This window comes from Mastigoproctus giganteus, chromosome 10 (genome assembly GCF_048544385.1).
Source record: "Mastigoproctus giganteus isolate SK-2022 chromosome 10, ASM4854438v1, whole genome shotgun sequence".
Classification (NCBI taxonomy): Eukaryota; Metazoa; Arthropoda; class Arachnida; order Uropygi; family Thelyphonidae; genus Mastigoproctus; species Mastigoproctus giganteus.
This window is the reverse complement of record NC_143584.1, coordinates 132007052-132025779: the sequence shown is the minus strand read 5'-3', so window position 1 is coordinate 132025779 and position 18728 is coordinate 132007052. Positions and strand designations below refer to the sequence as shown.

The window sequence follows — 18728 nt, the reverse complement described above, 5'->3', positions numbered from 1 at the left end:
AATTAACCTCAATGGTTCAATACACTCTTTTGCATTCTCATTCAAAACTTCAGGGTGTATGCCATCAGCTCTGGGAACCATACTTGCCTTTATGCTCAAAACGTTTTCTAATTAATAGTCATCTGTAATTCCTACATCACTGATTTCATATGGCTCAGCCTCACTCGCACAGCCTCTTCTCATAAAGCCAGATGCAAAGTACAATTCATCCACAACTTCAGCTGGGTTGTCTAAGACTTTTCCACACCTAGTGCACAAGGGTCCATCCTAATTTGCTTTTTTTCTTCCTTGTATTCACATGCATAAAAAAATTCCTTGTCTCCGTTCTTTGCTCTTTTAGCCAATGGTTTCTCATACGCAGCCTTTGCCTTCCTGAAGTTACTGTGTAATAATAAATCTTAAATGGGTTTTTCACTTTATTTGTGTTAATTTTTATTACCTCTGGTTAGTATTTCATTGCTTTTAATTTTAGTATCTTAATTCTAGTTTTTATTTTTTTATTTTATTATTTCCTTTTGTGTTTACCATCAAATATTTTTACAATTCTGGATTTATGCATGTTAGGTCAGTGTCAAGAAAAACATTCTAACAAGAGAATCCAAAGCTTCAAGGCAGCTTACTTAATGCTTCTTTTCCTAGTTATTTTTACACCTGGTTTTATACTGTCATCCAAATTTAACGTCATATAGATGACCTTAAACTCTGGTCCATCACCTGAACTATAAATAATAAATAAATTTAAAAAGATAATTTAAAAGAATGAGACATTTAAATAATTTACTTCTTTATAATTTTAATTTCCATCACCTGTTTTCCTGTCCTTTTATAAGTATTAAGAGTTGAATAAGTTGTAATGTGTTACAAGTTAAATTTGATAGAAGAGTATGGTTTAAATACATAACATTGATTTTGAAAATTGCTTGAATGACTTCTGATTTTTGTAAATTGTAAACAAATTTATTTCATGATAACAGTTACTGAGCCATTTAAAATTGCTAGTAATTATTTATCATGCTATGACTAAATTATCACTGACTTAAGGATATCTGTTAAATGGGCTGTGTTTGCCCATTGGAAATATCTGCTAAGCACGAGTATGTCTAACATATTTTACTTTGTGACACTTGCTTTTGTTATATTCTCTGCTGTATTGTGTGCTAGGTTTAGGAGCAGAAACCTGAATCCATACCTACTAAAATACTCTCTAAACATTTTCAGTATGTGGAAGCATTACCTGCTAGAATAGTTTTCTCTGTGACATTGGAAAGTAATGCAAGTAAACTGATAACAATAAGATCTGCCCTACTTTTTACTAATAATCTTAGTGATACAATGGAACTGAATCTTGAAACAAAAGGAATACAACAGAAAGGTAAGTGTATTTCTAATTTCAGTCTTCAAATATACATTTTAAATAAATACGCTAAAATATTGTTAATAAAAGAATTTCGGGAAATAATATATATGATCTTTAATTATGTAGATTTTGGTGTTATATGATTTTTTAATGGTTTTTTTATTCAGAAAAACTTCCCAAGCAGTGACATTCTGAATTCCATAGGATATTAAAACCTAATTCAGATTGCAAGAGATTAATTAAAATAATTGAGAACACAAATAAGTTTGGTCCAAAAGCTTGATTTGTTCACATAATGTATATTAGTTTATGTAAGATGACCAAAGCCTCATTTGTATTATGAAGTAAGAAGCAGCAAACAGTGTTTCTTACAAAATGTTTTGAAATCATGTTTTGAAGCAGATAACCCTGAATTTCTTTAGCATCACAGTTAAAATAAATAGCTCTGAAGTGGCAATCTGGATAATGGAATGGCAACATACTTATTCTTGCTTTTTATTTAACATGAAAATGCAGTACAGGGGTGGCTCCTGGCATTTGTTTCATTTTGTGAAACTGATGCATTCTTCAGAAAACTTTGATTTACACTTCACTGTATACAAATACCAAGGCTTTTGCAAACCCATGTACAATAATGTTTTTATGAATTCATTAGAAAAAAAGTTACATTATTTGGAAATAAATACCATGTTTATATAGTACATAAATCAAAAATTAACACCTTTCTATTATTAAATGCATGAAACTCACATGCTGCTGTGTTACACTCTTTTTCACTAAGGTCACTTCAATTTATGGTTGTCTGTTAGCACATGTTGCCTAAAGTGATTTTTCATGTATTTTGTTTTCAAAAATTTATGTGCATTTTTTACTTATACATATTCTTACCGCTAGTGCCTTAAACAATAAGTGAAAATGGATAATAGTGTTTTGAAAAAATGGAAAGAATTAAATGTTGAAATAAAATTGGAAGTTTAAAGATTTGGGGAAAACATTTTCTGATGCGAAACTGGACATCACAATTTGCACATCCAAAAAAATTAGATGATCTGATGAGTGAGTTAGAGATTTATTTTTGAAGAGAGAGAAAACCAAAACAAGAAAAAAGAAAGCTAAGCAATCAACCTTTCATTCATTCATTCTTTGAAAAAATTGTTCCAGTACACAAAAATTTCCTCCCCTTCTTGTGATTAAAAAAATTGTAAAATTCTTTCATTATTGATGGCATTAACCATCAATAATGAAACAATATTGCTCATATTCTACATGCAGTTTCAGACACTACTCGAAGTCATGATGGCATCCATATGTAATGATGAAACTTTTCTTTCTCTCCCGGATGTCTGAACGTCTTGATAACTTTTACAATTAAATTTTTTTTAGAAACACCTATCCATCAGCTTAGAGAAGTTGTCTCCCCTATCTCTATGACTGGGAAAGATCTATCAGGTCCAAAGAATTATCTCTTGTCCTTGATAAGCTGTCTAAGTAAATTTAGAGTAGATGTTAAATTACTATACATGCTCAGATAGAAACAAAGATCAAGTGCTGCTTCATTAGAAATCAGCACCTAATGATGATTAGCATTAGCATTAGTAGAGGCATTTGATGCAAGAAAGCAAGCTTATGCAGCATCAGCCAAAAAAAAAAAAAAATAAATAAATAAATAAAAAATAACCACTTCTACTTCACCCCTCTGTTCGTTTGAAATACCTGTCCAGCTGAGCCTTAAACTTATTTAGGCTATCAACTTCCACGACAAGGGATGGAAGTCTATTCCACCAACCAACCACCCGCTGGCTAAAGGCAAATTTTCTCACGTTTATCCTACATCTGTATTTTCTCAATTTGAATTTATGCCCTCTCAGGTGATTATTCTGAGCGAGAGGAAGAATCCCATCAGCATTGAGCATGCTCAAACCATTCAAGGCTTTATACACCTCTATCAGATCACCTCGCCGGTGCCTAGTCTCCAGACACTGTAATTTGCAAAACTTAAGCCTTTCTTTTTAAGAGCACCCCTTTGTTCCATTCACTAATCTTGTTGCCCTTCTCTGTACTCGTTCCAGCATCTCTACATCCTTCTTGAAATGAGGCCTCCAGAACTGTATACAGTACTCTAGGTGTGGCCTGACCATTACCTTATACAAGGGAATAATCACCTCCTTATCCCTGCTAGAAAAATTCCTATATATCATTGACAATACACCATGAGCTACTCTTGCAGCCTGTCTGCACTGCTCAGAAAACTTCATATCTGCCTGCACAACCACCCCAGGTTCCTTTCATTCTCTACCACTGTCAGTGTAGTACCACAGAGTTGATACGTTGCTCTGGGGTTGCTGTTTCCGATATGTAGTACTTTACATTTGTCAATGGTAAACTTCATTTGCCACCTCTCAGCCCATCTGCTCAACCTTTCCAGATCCTGTTGCAGTAGCATAGTGTCAGTAGTGTCCTTGATAACCCTGCCAGCCTTCGGCAAACTTGGATATTAAGCTTGATATACCATCATCAATATCATTTATAAATACAGAAAACAATAATGGACCCAATACTGAACCCTGAGGGACTCCACTAATAACATTAGTCCACAATGAGCAGTGTCCATTGATTACCACTCTCTGTCTTCTCCCCCTCAACCACCCCTTTATCCATAGCAGCAATTTGCCTCCAATGCCACACTGCTCCAATTTATGCAGCAGTCTTCAATGTGCAACAGTATCAAAAGCCTTTCTAAGATCCAAGTATATAATATCAAAGTTATTCCCTGCATCCAGTTCTTTTGTGACTGCATCATAGTATCCAATCAAATTGGTCAGGCAAGACTTCCCCTTAACAAAACCATGCTGTGTCTGAGATATAACTGAAGTCTTGTCTAGATGATCCTGCAGTGCTTCTTTAAGTAGTGCCTCCATTAATTTTCCTGGAACAGAAGTTAAGCTCACAGGTCTATAATTATTTGTGTCAGCCTTTGATCCTCCTTTGTGAATTGGGGTCACATTTGCACATTTCCAGTCTATGGGTACCTCCCCTGAGTCCAAGGAAGCTCTCATAATTATGGCTAAGGGTTTGCTTACTTCCTTTGCTGCCTCCTTTAATATAACTGAATAGATCCCATCCACCCCAGGTGCCTTTCTTGTGTTTATCTTCAACAGTTTCTCCTCCACTTTACTCCCAGTTATTCAAGATTCTGTAGCTTACTGCTACAGTTGAATACACCTCTGGCATTCCCCTCGCTGAATAACTCCTCATGTGTGAATGTCGATGCAAAATATTCATTCAGTTTGTTAGCTACCTGAGCAGGATCATCAACAGTTGACCCATCGATATCAAGTGGACCAATCTGATTCATCCTCTTCCTGCTAGAGTTTACATAAGTAAAGAACTCTTTGCTGTTTTTCTTTGCATCCCTTGCCAAAGATTTCTCGTAATCTGCCTTTGCCTGCCTAACCTCCTTTGTAACTTGGTTACAGATCAACTTATATCTATCATAGGCTTCTGTGTCACGTGTTAATTTATATGTATCCCATGCATTTTCCTTCTCTGCCATATGTCTCATTAGTTCATCTGACATCCACTTAGGCCTAAACCTTGAACAATATTTCTTAGTTGGTATGTAAAGCTAGTAGCTTCCAAGATAAGTTCTTTGAATGCTTCCCATTTTGAATTTGATGTTGGTAACATCATCAGTTGCTCCCACTGTATAGAATTTAAATACTGTCTCAGTCCATCGTAGTCGCCTTTACGAAAGCAATAACCCTTCCCTTTACCCCTAATGGTAGTTACCTCTTTTAGTAAATCCCACTTCAGCACACTGTGATCACTGCCACCTAGTGGTTCATTTACCTGCAGATTCTTAATGCATGAAGAATCACTACTGATAATCAAATCAAGAGTATTTCTCCCTCTAGTTGCCTCCCGAACATGCTGATGTAGAAAACAATCATCCAATAAATCCACAAAAGCCTTGCTAGTGTGTGAGTGACCAGCCCCCAAATTCCAGTCAATATCTGGGAAATTAAAATCCCCCATTATAAGACTCTCTGATTTACTGGCCCACTCTATTTCCACGTACAGTTTCTTATTATACTCATCAGAATCTTTAGGCATATAGCACACTCCTACTCTCAATTTTGATCTCCCAATGCTTATGTCACACCAAACTGACTCGACACTGCACTGTCCAGCAATGTCGACTGGCTTCAATTCCTTGGATTTTATGTATTTCTTAACTATTAGCATAACCCCCCCCCCTCCCTTCCTACCCTGTCTATCCTTTCTGTAGACATTGTACTCCCCAAATTCCAGTTCTGCATTCCTTATATCTGTGTGACACCCACGTGTCTGATATCCCAACAATATCTGCCTTTGATGTTTTGAGCAATACCTCAAATTCATCAAATTTATTTACTAAACTCCTAGCATTGGTGTACACGCAAGTATACATGCACCTGTTCTTTTTCTTAGCTACCCTAACACAACCCATGTGTTTATTTGTACTCCAATGATTCCCAGCAGTCTCTGAAATATCCTGCATCTTATTTTCCAGGCTGCGGCTCATTCCAATGGAAGCAGTGCAAGAATCACTTTCACCTCTGCCAGTGGCTACTGTTAATCTATTAATCCTTGTATCCCACCAATCTAGCAGTTTTCCGACCCACCTAACACTGCCTCGGTAGCATCAGCAAACATTCTTGCACCCTTTCTATTTAAGTGTATCCCATCCCTGTAGAAGCAGTCTCTCCTGTTAACAAGTACAGACCAGGCTGAAAAAATACTACCCCTTGAGCCTTGCACAATCCTTCCAGGGCCGAAATGATCTACAGGGCTCTCATCATATACTCCCTCCTGTCATGTCTGGGCAGAATTGCAGACACTTTCAAATTCAACCCTAATTCACGGCTTTTTTTCAACAGTGACCTGTACTTGTTATGTAATTCCACCAGTCTCCTACTCTTAATATCATTTGTGCCAACGTGTACAACTATATCACCTTTTGTGCCCTTAAAAGATGATATCCGCTCTACAACGTCATCAGCCTTTGCCCTTGGCAGACATACCCTGGTCCTGTTCCACCTATCCTTTTTACAAAGCATGTTTCCTGTTTCCCTGACAATAGAGTCACCAACAACTACTAGTTCTTTCGGGACCAGCGCATTCTGCTTTGGGGGCTGCCGCTGTGTTGCGCGATGACCAAGTGCAAGCTCTGGCATTGGTGTGGGCAGCTGAGAGCTTGATGGGCCCCTCACTTTTAATCCTTCGAGGGTATCCACCCTGTCCTTCAAGCTCTCATATAGGCCCATAACAATGCTCAGTTGTCGCCTGATTTCCTTACACTCCTTGCATCGCACACACACAAAGACATCCCCCATGGCAGTATCATGTCCCGTACCTGACTGCCCCACAAACATCAAGCAAGTAGTGCATTTTAATAGGCTGTGATTCAGAGGGCAACTGCCCCCCTCAGTTCTCCCCTGAGTCACAGCACTCCCATTAGCTCGAGCCTTTTGTTTTGCTGCTCTGGGCAGAGTCATGATTTCGATTTAATTTCAATAAAATTTCAATTTCAGTACAAAATTAAAACCCTAAACGTATATCTCAACACAGTTATAACGCTATATTTATGTTTCAGTATCGAGTGTTATCTACGAAATCCCTCTATATAACTTCCGTATCAAGTTAAGTATTAATTATTTATTTTTTACTAATTATTTATGTTACATAACCCAAGTCGTTATATGTATAGTTAAAAGTACAATTTAATCGACAATGAAGTTCAACAAGATTAATTATCTGATTAATTGACAATATTATGTACTATATTAAGCTTATGCTATCTATTTCGAGATATTTTGTATTGCGTAACAATGGCGGCTATTTACGAACAGTAAACATGTGGATTTGATACCCTTTCCGATACTAAGTAATACCTACAAAATCTCTATCTAAGTTACTTTAATCTAAGTATCGTAAATAAGAATATAAAACTACTCTAGAAAATAAGTTAATATGCCAATTTAACCTAATAAAACAGAAAATAAAACAGAAAAAACCTCTCTTTTCCAGGAGTGGCAAAAATGTACATCCGCACAGGCTACCCTCGTTCTGTATCGATGTATATGATATATGATGATATATGTGTTCTGTATATGATGATAAATTTGATATTAAGGAACCTTTTAATTCTACATAGGGGTGGAATTCTTTGAGATCTTTACAATACTGGCTTTAAGGTAACAAATTCATGGAGAATTTCCTTCCATTAAGAACCTTTCAAGTTTTGATATTGAGCGGCTGTCTTAACCAGTGCATAAAGGAGTCACTCAGGGTGAGTGACTCCTTTATCTTTATCCTCTGTCTTGAGCATGATCCTTTTTTCGATGAGAGTGAATAATCTACTAAAAGTTATTCACTCAACCATCAATGTATATCACTGAGTGATCACTGAATTATGACCACCTCATCTGTAATGGACTATGCTGAATAGCTCACAGTGTAACAAGCTGAACAGCTTTGAATGCTAAAGAAGTGATAATTTGACTTGCATGACCAGATCATGCAAGTCAAACTGATAAAGTAGCAGTTATGGGAAGCAGACAATATCATGGAATTTCAAAAGGGCATGATTGTGGCATCTTGTGCATTGGGTGCTGCAATATCTGAAACAGCACATTTTATCAGTTGCTCATAGCCCGCTGGTTAATGTGTATAAAGAATTGGTGTTGGAAGGTTAGAACTGTAAAGGATTATGCAAAGTGGATGATCATGGTGAGCAAAGGGTACAGCGTGTTGTTTGGGATCTACGGCATATCACTGTGTGACAGTTGACATCACAATACAATGTGAGAATGGAAGAACAATATCCCAAATGATGATGCACCATGCACCCAGACATATGGGGTTCCACTGCAGTGAACTAAGGGACACTCTCTCCTCACTGTGATCATTGTCAGCAGTGAATACTGTGATGCCAACAACAAGATGCTGGTTGTACACCAAAGGACTGGAAATGAGTTTGCTGGTTGGATGAGTGATGCAAACATCTGGTTCGCAGAACACAGTGAAGATATCACCCATCTTGATTGCTTTCCAAATTTGTCTGACCTTTGTGCAATCAAACACCTGTGTGATGTTTTGGAACAGGAAGTGAGGCATATCGACATGCAGCCATCATCTATTCCCACACTGTGGAACCCTTGCTGGCAGCCTGGCTACAGATCCCTGTTGACATCTTTAGACATCTAGTGGAATCAATGCCTAGGTGAATAGTGACTGTTATCCATGAAATAATGGCTCAACATGGTATCAGGTCATCATCATCATCATCCATTTTCAATCCACTGCAGGATGAAGGCCTCTCCAGCAACTTTCCAGTTCCTTCTGTTTTAAGCACTGGCCATCCATTTACTACCCAAAAACTCATGAATTTCATCTATCCATCTCCGCCTTTGTCTTCCAGGTTTTCTTCTAGCTCCTCTTGGGTACCATTCTGTTATTTTCTTAGTCCATCTGTCATCATGTCTTTGAGCTGCCCAAGACCATTTTAGTTCTTTAGTTTTGATAAGAATGTCCTTTACTTGAGTTTACTGCCTAATCCATGTATTTCTCTTCTTATCTAACAGTCTGATTCCCAATATAATTCATTCCATTCTTCGCTGTGTAGTTCTCAGCTTCTCTTCCATTCTTTTGGTGAGTGCCCAAGTTTCACTTCCATAAGTCATGGTGGGGAGTATACATTGATTCATTATTTTACGTTTCAGACAAACTGGGATATTGCTCTTCAGTATGTGACTATATTTCCTGAATGCTATCCATCCAAAATTTATTCTTCTCTTGACTTCGAGCCATTTATCATTATTACAGCTAATAACTTGTCCCAGATAAGTATATGACTCCACCTTTTCAATTACTGCTCCTTCAATCATTATTTCCCTTTCTGTGGCATACTTGTTCATCATTACTTTTGTTTTAGACATATTCATCTTTAGTCCAAAATTCTTACTAACTGTGCATAACTGATTAAGATTTTTCTCTAATTCTATGGCATTGTGGCTTATGACCACAATGTCATCTGCAAATCATAAATGGTTTAGGTACTCTCCGTTCACATTGACTCCTTTCTGCGACCAGTCTAATCTTCTGAAAGCTTCCTCAAGGGCAGCAGTAAACAGCTTCGGAGATATTGTGTCTCCTTGTCGAACTCCTTTCTCGATTTTAAATTTGCTAATGTCTTCGTCTAGTCTAATAAAGGGGGTAGCACTCTCATATATTTTCTTCAAAATCATAATATATGGGGTATCTATGCCTTGTCTTTCCAGTGCCCGAAACATTTCCTTATGCTGTATGGAGTCAAATGCCTTTTCATAATCCACAAATGCCAGGCATAATGGTGTTTTATATTCATTTGCTTTCTCCATTAGCTGTGATATTGCGTGAAGGTGATCCATAGTTGAGAATCCTGTCCTAAAGCCAGCTTGCTCTTTCGGTTGATTCTCATCAAGTATTCTTTCTAATCTGTTAGTAATGACCCTTGTGAACAACTTGTAGATGTGGGATAACAAGCTAATTGGTCTATAATTTCCAATTTCTTATTTATCTCCTTTCTTATGCAGCAAAACTATGATTGCATTATTCCACTGCTTAGGCGTCACACCTTTTCCACACTCTGTGAAGAGCCTTGCCAGTTTTTGTGTTATGTCTCTTCCTCCCAATTTTAACAGCTCTACAGTAACTTCATCTTCCCCCAGGGCTTTCTGATTCTTCATTTTCTTCAATGCATGTTCTACCTCATCAGGAAGAATATCGGGTATGTCGTATGTGTTGCTACTTTGCAATCCATCTTCCCCACTGCTGGCATCATTCCCTCACTCCTTGTATAATTCTCTATATTAGTCTTCTGCTATTTGAATTATGCCTTCTCTGCTGTTTATATCAGGTAGGTGGCCATAAATCAATGATCACCCAATGTGTGTATGTTGATGATCTGTCCATTTAAATATCAGACCCAAAATTTGCAGTTAGTGATTTGGCAAGATTGAAACCTGATTTGCATTTGATATCAGATGACCACTCAATAGTCAACTGTCATCCGTTTTTGCAAACTGTGTGCCATGCATGCAGATCACACCATATATCTGAACAGTGTTCCACTTCTGGTGGTCAGAAGCTTTTTATTTCTTGGTTTCACACTGGATACAAAATTCATTTCTCAAGAAAATGTATATCAAACTATACAGTTTGATATATCAAAATTAAACATGCTTAGGACTATTTCGTTTGTGCATTAGGATATAGACAGACAGACATAATGTTACACCTATATAACTTTCTTATTAGAGCCCTACTAGATTATAGTGCACCAGTTTATGCTTTAACTAGACAGACTGTTCTCCGTAAGTTGCATATCACTTACCACAGAGTGGTCTGTATTGTTTTATGAGCTTTTAGAACAGCTCCACTGTACAGGTTATATGTGGAAGCAATGAAACCTCCATTTCAAGTTTGAATAAAATTATTTCTTGGTGGCAAAGAAGTTCTTTGTATTTATATGGTAACATTAGATCCCCAGTGAGGATTGATTATTATTTCATCTGTGGTAGAGCATTAGATATGATTGCAGACTGAAAGAAAATCAGCTGATCAAAATCAGACTGCAAGACCTTCTTCCTGAATAGGAAATAGAAAAGAGAAATGTAACCTGAACTTTTTTGACTGTGATTTGACATCAATATAGATCTCTCTCTCTCTCTCTCTACCCCTCAACCATCCTTTTATCTATAACAGTAACTTGCCTTTGCACACTGCTCCAATTTGTATAACATTCTTTCATGTGCATCAGTATCAATAGCATTTCTGAAATCTCAGTGTATGATGTCAAAATTATATTTTTCATCCATTTCCTTTGTTACTAAATCATAGTTTCCTTTCAGGTTAGTCAGAAAAGATTGCCCATTAACAAATCCAGACTATGACTGTAGTTTAATTGCATTCCTGCCTATATGGTCCTGCATTACTTCTTTAACCAGTGATGCCATTATTTTCCCTGGAACAGCAGAAGTTAAGCTAACAGATATGTAATTACTCGTGTCACTCTTTGTTCCCTGTTTGTTAATTGGGGATATATTTGCGCTTCCAGTCAATAGGGACCTCCCCTTGATGTGTGGAAATTTGCCTTTAGCCAGGGGTTAGTTGGTTGGTGGAACAGACTTACATCCCTTGTTGTGAAAGTTGATAGCCTAAATAAATTTAAGGCTCAGCTGGACAGGTATTCCGAATGAAATTAGGGGTGAAGTGGAAGTATTTTTTTTTTTTTTTTTGGCTGATGCTGCATAAGCCTGCTTTCTTGCATCATATGCCTCTACTAATGCTAATGCTAATATTCCTTCAAAACAACTTGAGTAAAATTAGATTTGTATTTAGGAAAGTAGAGAAAGTTTTTGTCATTAATCTTGAACCAAGAACTAAAGTGTAGAATTTTTTTCTCATGTGACACCTGTCATATTCTGTGCCAGATTAAGTTTGTATTAAAAGGACAAAGCTATTTTCAATACAAATTATTGTGTACATTTGCAGTCAAGAAATAAGCTAAATGTCTATAAGAAAGAATCTACCTATAGAGTAGTTAAGAAATAGTCTTTAGTCTTTTTGTTCTATGTTTTTTATTAGTTCTTACCTTCAAACTTAAAGTTACATTAAAAATATTTATTCCTTTTTCTGAAAAATATGACTTTAAAAAGACATTTTCCACATAGTTATAATGGCTTAACACTATAAGTACAGTCTTGATCTCTTATTTCATTTTTTGAAGTGAAACCTTTATTGGTTACATCATCTCAAATACAACCATTCAATTTCTCAACTACAAATATTGCTCTAATAAGATGACAATGCTGTCATCTTATTAGATGACAAATGAAAAATTAATTAATGAATAATGAAAAAAAGAATTCTCAGGATGATGACACTTTTTAAATAAATTACAAAATACTTCTCTTTTGGGAAGTGCTATTTATTTGAAAATAGGTCAAAATTAGGATGAATTGTTTTGGATATGAGAGAGAGAGAGAGAGAGAGAGAGAGAGAGAGAGAGAGAGAACTTGTATTTTCATTGCCAATTTACAAGGTAGGATTGGTAGAAAGGAGATTACTGTCTGCCCATTCTATAACTGAATTTTTTTTTTCCTCGTGTTTTTTTGATATCTATAATTTGCAGCGAAATTGGTATGCGATTTGGATTATTTTTAAACTCTGTTTTAATCCTGAAGTGTCAGACAACACCTGTGAGATGTATCTCAAAAATAACGAGCCCACATTAACAGTTTATTGAAGGTATTTTCTGTACCTTCCTTAAATATAGACAAATTTTTAATTGATGTGGCTTTTTAGCTTCCCCTCCCCCCCATTTTCACTGAATTATAGCACTAGTACAATGCCATTGTTCTACTTTTCACTCGTAACTCTGGCATGCTAAAAATAAGTAACCACAGTGCCTTCCATGTCTTTTCATAATGAAAATATAAAAATGAATTGTGGTCACTAATATCACATGGCACCTTTTTTTTTTCTTACCTTTCTCCTCACTAACCCACCTTTTTCTTCACTTGGGTCACTAGTTGGCTTGCCTCCTCATGGTAAGATTAGTAAATTGGGAGAAAAGAAAAACTTAAATAACTCACACACTTACTTCTCTAGACTGCCAGGCACAACTCACATATCTAAAAAAAATTGAAAAAAGAAAAGTATAAAATACGTAACTCACACACTAACTTCTCTAGACTGCCAGGCACAACTCGGATATCTAAGAAAAGAGATATGGGTGGTCAAATGCCAGAAAACTAAGACTGAATGATCAAGAAAGTTGGAACTGCACAGTTCCAACTTTCTTGATTGAATTGGCAAATTGTCTCCTTTTAGATTTCAAAAGTAAATAGAAAGTATATTTAAGGGATCCCAAATCTGTTAAAAGACTCAAGTAAGGAGACATCTTCATTGAGACTTCCTTGCTCCAGCCACAAAGTTCCCATCACACTCATCTCACTTTTAGGTAATGAAACAAACATCTCAAATATTTTCAATTTTCCAAAATTTGATTGCTGTTTATTGTGCCTCCTTTTGGTGAGTAAGTTATCCCCATACTGGATAACTTACTAGTAACTATGTGTATGGCATGCTGTGGCCACAGATCACAATGCACCCCAAAAATTCTCATGCTGTCTGTTTTTTAGGCTTTTTTGAAAATTAAAGTAAAAGCATTTTTTAAATATTTAAATTTTTTTTATTAAAACCTAAAACATTACATAAAATTAGGTGCATTTCAATCCATTAATAAAAGGCAAAATATTAATATATTCTGAATAGAATTAAAAAAAAAACCTATGAAATTTTTCCAGAAATTGAAATGAAAGTTTCCACCCATTAAGTGTAACTCACCTTCTTTGTTATAACTGGAGTTTCACCAATTTATAGTTAAATTCAGTGCATTTGGATTTACAATCACATATTTTTATTTGGAGGAGAGAAAAAAATTACTCTCTCTTTATGGTATAATAATTGTTATTTATTTATTTATTTTTGTAGCTACTTTCCAGAAGCTTTATTTAGTACCAAAGACTACTATTCCAATTCCCTTGCCATTCGTTCATGCTCAGATATGGGCTCGTCCAGCTGAGAAACCAACTACATTTTGTAATCACCCAATTGTTTGGCATCACATCTTAAGGCCAGGTGAAGTAGGTGGTGCTGTTCGTGTTTGCTCTTCGTTAATCAACAAGTCAGATTATTATAGGTAACTTTAAAAAATATATATATATATATATATATATATATATACACACACATACACACAATTCATTATTATAAATAAAGTCAGTGACAAAAGTCCATAACAGTATGCACTGCTAATATACAAATCACTTTAAGTACTTTTAAATATAGTATAATTCTACAATAGTAATGAGTGAAATAATGTAAATATGAAGCTTTCTCAATAACCACTTTAACGATAATGATTTTTTTTCCATATTTGTTTTGTTTGAATGTAACAAATTGCTGTTGATACAGTTGTTGCTGTTATAATTTTGCACATACTATTAGGTTCTCTCCCACAGATTTATGGTAATAGGGTTATGTGATTGGAGTGTTTGTTTGAAGCATGGAAGGCATTCTTCACATGATTTGTCTTTTGTATAAATGGAAACAAGCTTGCAATCTTAGATTGTGTTGTTCTTCTCTTCTCTTCTCTGTGTGCCATCTCCTAATGGAGGTCAGTGACCACCATGGCAAATACCCCTTGACTTGGGCAACTGTACATGGTGAGGTGGACCTCCCAGTGATGATACTGGCTTTCCAGATTAGCATCACTGGGATCTAACACTAACATCATACCTTGGTTCCAGGGTTACATCATTGGAATCCGAAATGTGCAGCCGTGCACCCTGGTAGTTGAGGAGCTCATCCTTCATACACCACTTCAGCCCCTGATTCGACAAGACAGGTGGTTCCAAACCGACATGACTGGGATCAATTGGCAGGTTGTTCTTACTGCTAGGGTCAACTGCATTACAATGTCTCCCTCCCTTTGGTCCTGAGACAGGATAAAGGTTTATTGGAAACGTGGGTATGATGCTCCTAAGCAACTTGGTGTCCCATTCATGTATGCAGTACCTTCTAGTTCACGAGTGGGCGTCCTCTCGTAGGTCTGCATGGTGGGTGAGGTACTTAGGGCATCTGAAATTTTTATTTTACTCCTATGAATAATGTAAATCCTTTTTCTTCTGGGGCCTCAACAAGGCCCCTACCCAATCAAACTGAAAATAATGAAAACACCTCAGTAAAAAGAGCTATAACTGAGGACATCACCATCAGTGACACCACTGTTCCTTATTCTCCATTCCACCAGAGAGCAGTCAGTCAGGAAGACGTCATCCTTTTTCGTCCAGAAAGGATTAGAAGGGTTGGCAGGATCACTTAAATCTGTAAAACGACTGCTTTCGGCGACGTTTTAGTCAAAGCTTCAAACATGAAACAGGCAGAAGGAATCCCGAAAGCCATCTTGTTAGTGGGAATACCCCCCCCCCACAAAACTCTTCATGAGGTGTTTTATCAGAGTGGGACCTTCTTCATGTGTCTGAAGAAGAGATCTGCTCTGAATTGAAAGACCAAGGAGTGACATCTGTCAAGAGAATATCGATGCGAAAGGATGGGAACCTTGTCCCTACCTGAGTTCTCATCCTAACGTTCAACACCCCACGACCTACAAGTTCTATCAAGGCAGGTTACTTAAACTTCCCAGTGAGGATTTACATTCCAAACCCCCTGAGGTGTTTTAGATGTCAAAAATAGGACCAATCACAAACAGCTTGCCATGCTAACCCTGCACATGTGCTCGATATGGCGGTACGAAAGACCACGAGAGCAAGGAATGTTCAGCTTCCAAACCAATCTGTGTAAATTGCAAGGAAGAGCTCACTGTCTACTCTAGAGCATGCCAGCAGTGGAAACAGAGCAAAATATCTCCTACCCACAGGCCAGAAAACGCGTCCAACCAATAATTAGCAGCAAACCTTCATACGCCAGAAGGTTTCTGCGAAGTGCACTATCAGTACACAAACTGAGATGATTATACCACCAAAAGAGTCATATACTCTGATTTCACGCTATTACTATCATTAGCCATATGGTGCAAGGAAGCCTGAAGCTTTTGCTGCACCAGCCAAAAAAAAATAAAAATTTCTAAGTTACCCTAAAAGAGAGAGAGAGAGAGAGAGAGAGAGAGAGAGAGAGAGAGAGAGAGAGAGAGAAGTAGAAGGGAAAAGAAGAATGATGATATCCAGCTCAGGACCTTGGGTGTGCCAAGCCCATACTCACCCCCCCCCCCGGGTTCTTTGTTGCATTTATAAAAGCCCACCCAAAAACAGTCAGCTGCCACTCCTATATCCGTACCTCCTAGTGCTCCACCACTACCAAAACCAAGTGGTGATCAGAAGATCAGAAGAACTATCTGCAGTACAAGAAACAGTGGATGTAGAGGGTAAGGAGGTATTGGATGACTCAGTCCTGGAAATCTTTTTGGAAGAAGATATGGACACAGGCCAGTGATTCATCTTTCCAAAGAAAGATAAAGCCAGGACTGAAAAAACCAAGCCCTCGGTCCTTCGGAAACAACCGGATGGACCCAACAAATCCAAATAATGGGTAAGTTCGAATTTCTACAATGAAACTGTTGTGGATTCCATCGAAATAGTGACATCAAGGCCCTCCTGAGTAAGCATGAACCAACTTGCTTTTGCTTACAGGAGATGTATAATCAGTGGACACGAAGTGGACTCTTCGGACTAATGTTATTAGTGGAGTCCCTCAGATATGGTACATTAAGCCTGATATACCATTGATATGGTATATCAGGCTTAATGTCAAAGTTTGTAGATGATACGAAGGTTGGCAGAGTTGTTAATGACACTAATGAGAGTAAGCTTGCAATAGGATCTATAAAAGTTGAGCAGTGGGCTGAGAGGTGGCAGTTGAAGTTTAACACTGACAAATGTAAAGTACCGCAATGAGGAGCAGTAACCCCAGAGTAGCATATCAACTGTGTGGTATTACACTGACAGTGGTAGAGAATGAAAAGGACATGGGGGTAATTGTGCCTGCAGATATGAAGTTTTCTCAGCAGTGCAGATGGTCTGCAAGAGTGGCTCATGGTGTCTTGTCAATGATATACAGGAATTTTTCTAGCAGGGATAAGGAGGTGATTATCCCCTTGTATAAGGCATTGGTCAGGCCACACCTTGAGTACTGTATACAGGTCTAGAGGCCTCATTTTAGGAAGGATGTAGAGCTACTGGAACGAGTACAGAGAAGAGTAACACGATTAGTGAATGGAACAAAAGTTTTGCAAATTACAGTGTCTGGAGAATAGGCACCTGCAAGGTGATCTGATTGAGGTGTATAAAGTCTTGAATGGTTTGAGCATGCTCGATGCTGATGGGATTCTTCTTCCTCTTGCTCAGAATAATCGCCTGAGAGGGCATAAATTCAAATTGAGGAAAGAATGTTGTAGGATAGATGTGTGGAAGCTTGCCTTTAGCCAGCATGTGGTTGATTGCTGGAACAAACTTCCATTGTAGAAGTTGATAGCTTAAATAGATTAAAGGCAGAAGTAGATAAACATTTGGAGTGAGTGGATGGGTGAAATTAGAAAGTTTTTTTGTTTTTTTTTATGGCTGATTCTATATAAGCTTGCTTTCTTGCATCATGTGCCTTTACTAATGTTACAATGTATTTAAAGGCAAATGAGCACCCATACTTGCAATAACTTTTCAGTTATTTGAAAAGATATGATGGGGATGGACCTGCCCACAGAGGTGTCACCATCCTTTTTGGTAACCACACTCCATTTCAAGAAACTACACTTACCACCAACTTAGAGGCTGTAGCAGTTGAACTTACTGTGGGGTTTCTGTTAACTGTTTGCTCCATCTATTTACCACCTGGGAACGACATCCTCCATCAGACCTTGATGATCTTATTAGACAATTGCCACCCCCTTTTTTGTTACTAGAGGATTTTAGTGGACACAATACTCAGTGGGATGTTGCCAACATCAATGGAAGGGGTTAGACTATAGAGTGCATGCTCCAAAACAATGACCTGGCCCTGCTAAATGTTGGACATAATATCTTTTTCCACATGCCTACACATACATTTATCGTGGTTGATATCTCTATATACTCCCATCTCTCTATCCTGTGTGTATATGGGAGGTTGAAGACAACATTTATGGCAATAACTGTTTCCCCCTGATATCCACCCTTTGCAAAGGGAGACCATGCCACCTGTCTAGGTTACCATGGCAGAAGATTGGTCACACTGATTGGAATACCTTCAAAGATCTGGCATCATTTGATACCAACACAGTCAGCAAGGAACCTATTAATGCCAGGGTAAAGTACATTTCAGAGACTGTTGAAAGTACTTTGGACAACAGTCTAAAGTACTTTCAACCCTGTCCAACCAGTGGCAATTGCAATTCCAAAGACTTCGACTCAATTTCCACCATTTCCAAAACCATTGTGGAATTCTAATTGCACTGCAACAAGAAAGTCTCAAAACAAGGCACGGGGGATTTTTTTCACCATTAACCCACCACAGAGAACATAATAGCCTTCAAACATGCACATGCCAAAGCACATTACATAAAAGTGAGAAAGAATCTTGGATCCACTTCACATCTTCTATCAACCAGGCTTTATCATCTAAGCTTGTCTGGGATAAAGTCTGGAAAATGAAGGGGAAATACAAATCACACCCTTCATCAATCCTGGAGCATAATGGATGTGCAATTGCAAACACTCTTAGGGGATATTTGCTA

The 18728-nt window shown here is 37.5% G+C and overlaps 1 protein-coding gene across 6 annotated transcripts in view; it reads left to right on the top strand.

Moving 5' to 3' along the window:
* Positions 1-18728, top strand: part of LOC150079291 (intermembrane lipid transfer protein VPS13D-like) — a 1618665-nt gene that overhangs the window by 1197222 nt on the left and 402715 nt on the right. For all 6 annotated transcript variants that reach the window (XM_090383928.1, XM_090383929.1, XM_090383926.1 and 3 more), the window contains 2 exons: positions 1219-1372; positions 13937-14144. In XM_090383928.1, the coding sequence (XP_090240054.1) occupies positions 1219-1372; positions 13937-14144 (362 nt within the window). The remainder of the gene's footprint in view (positions 1-1218; positions 1373-13936; positions 14145-18728) is intronic.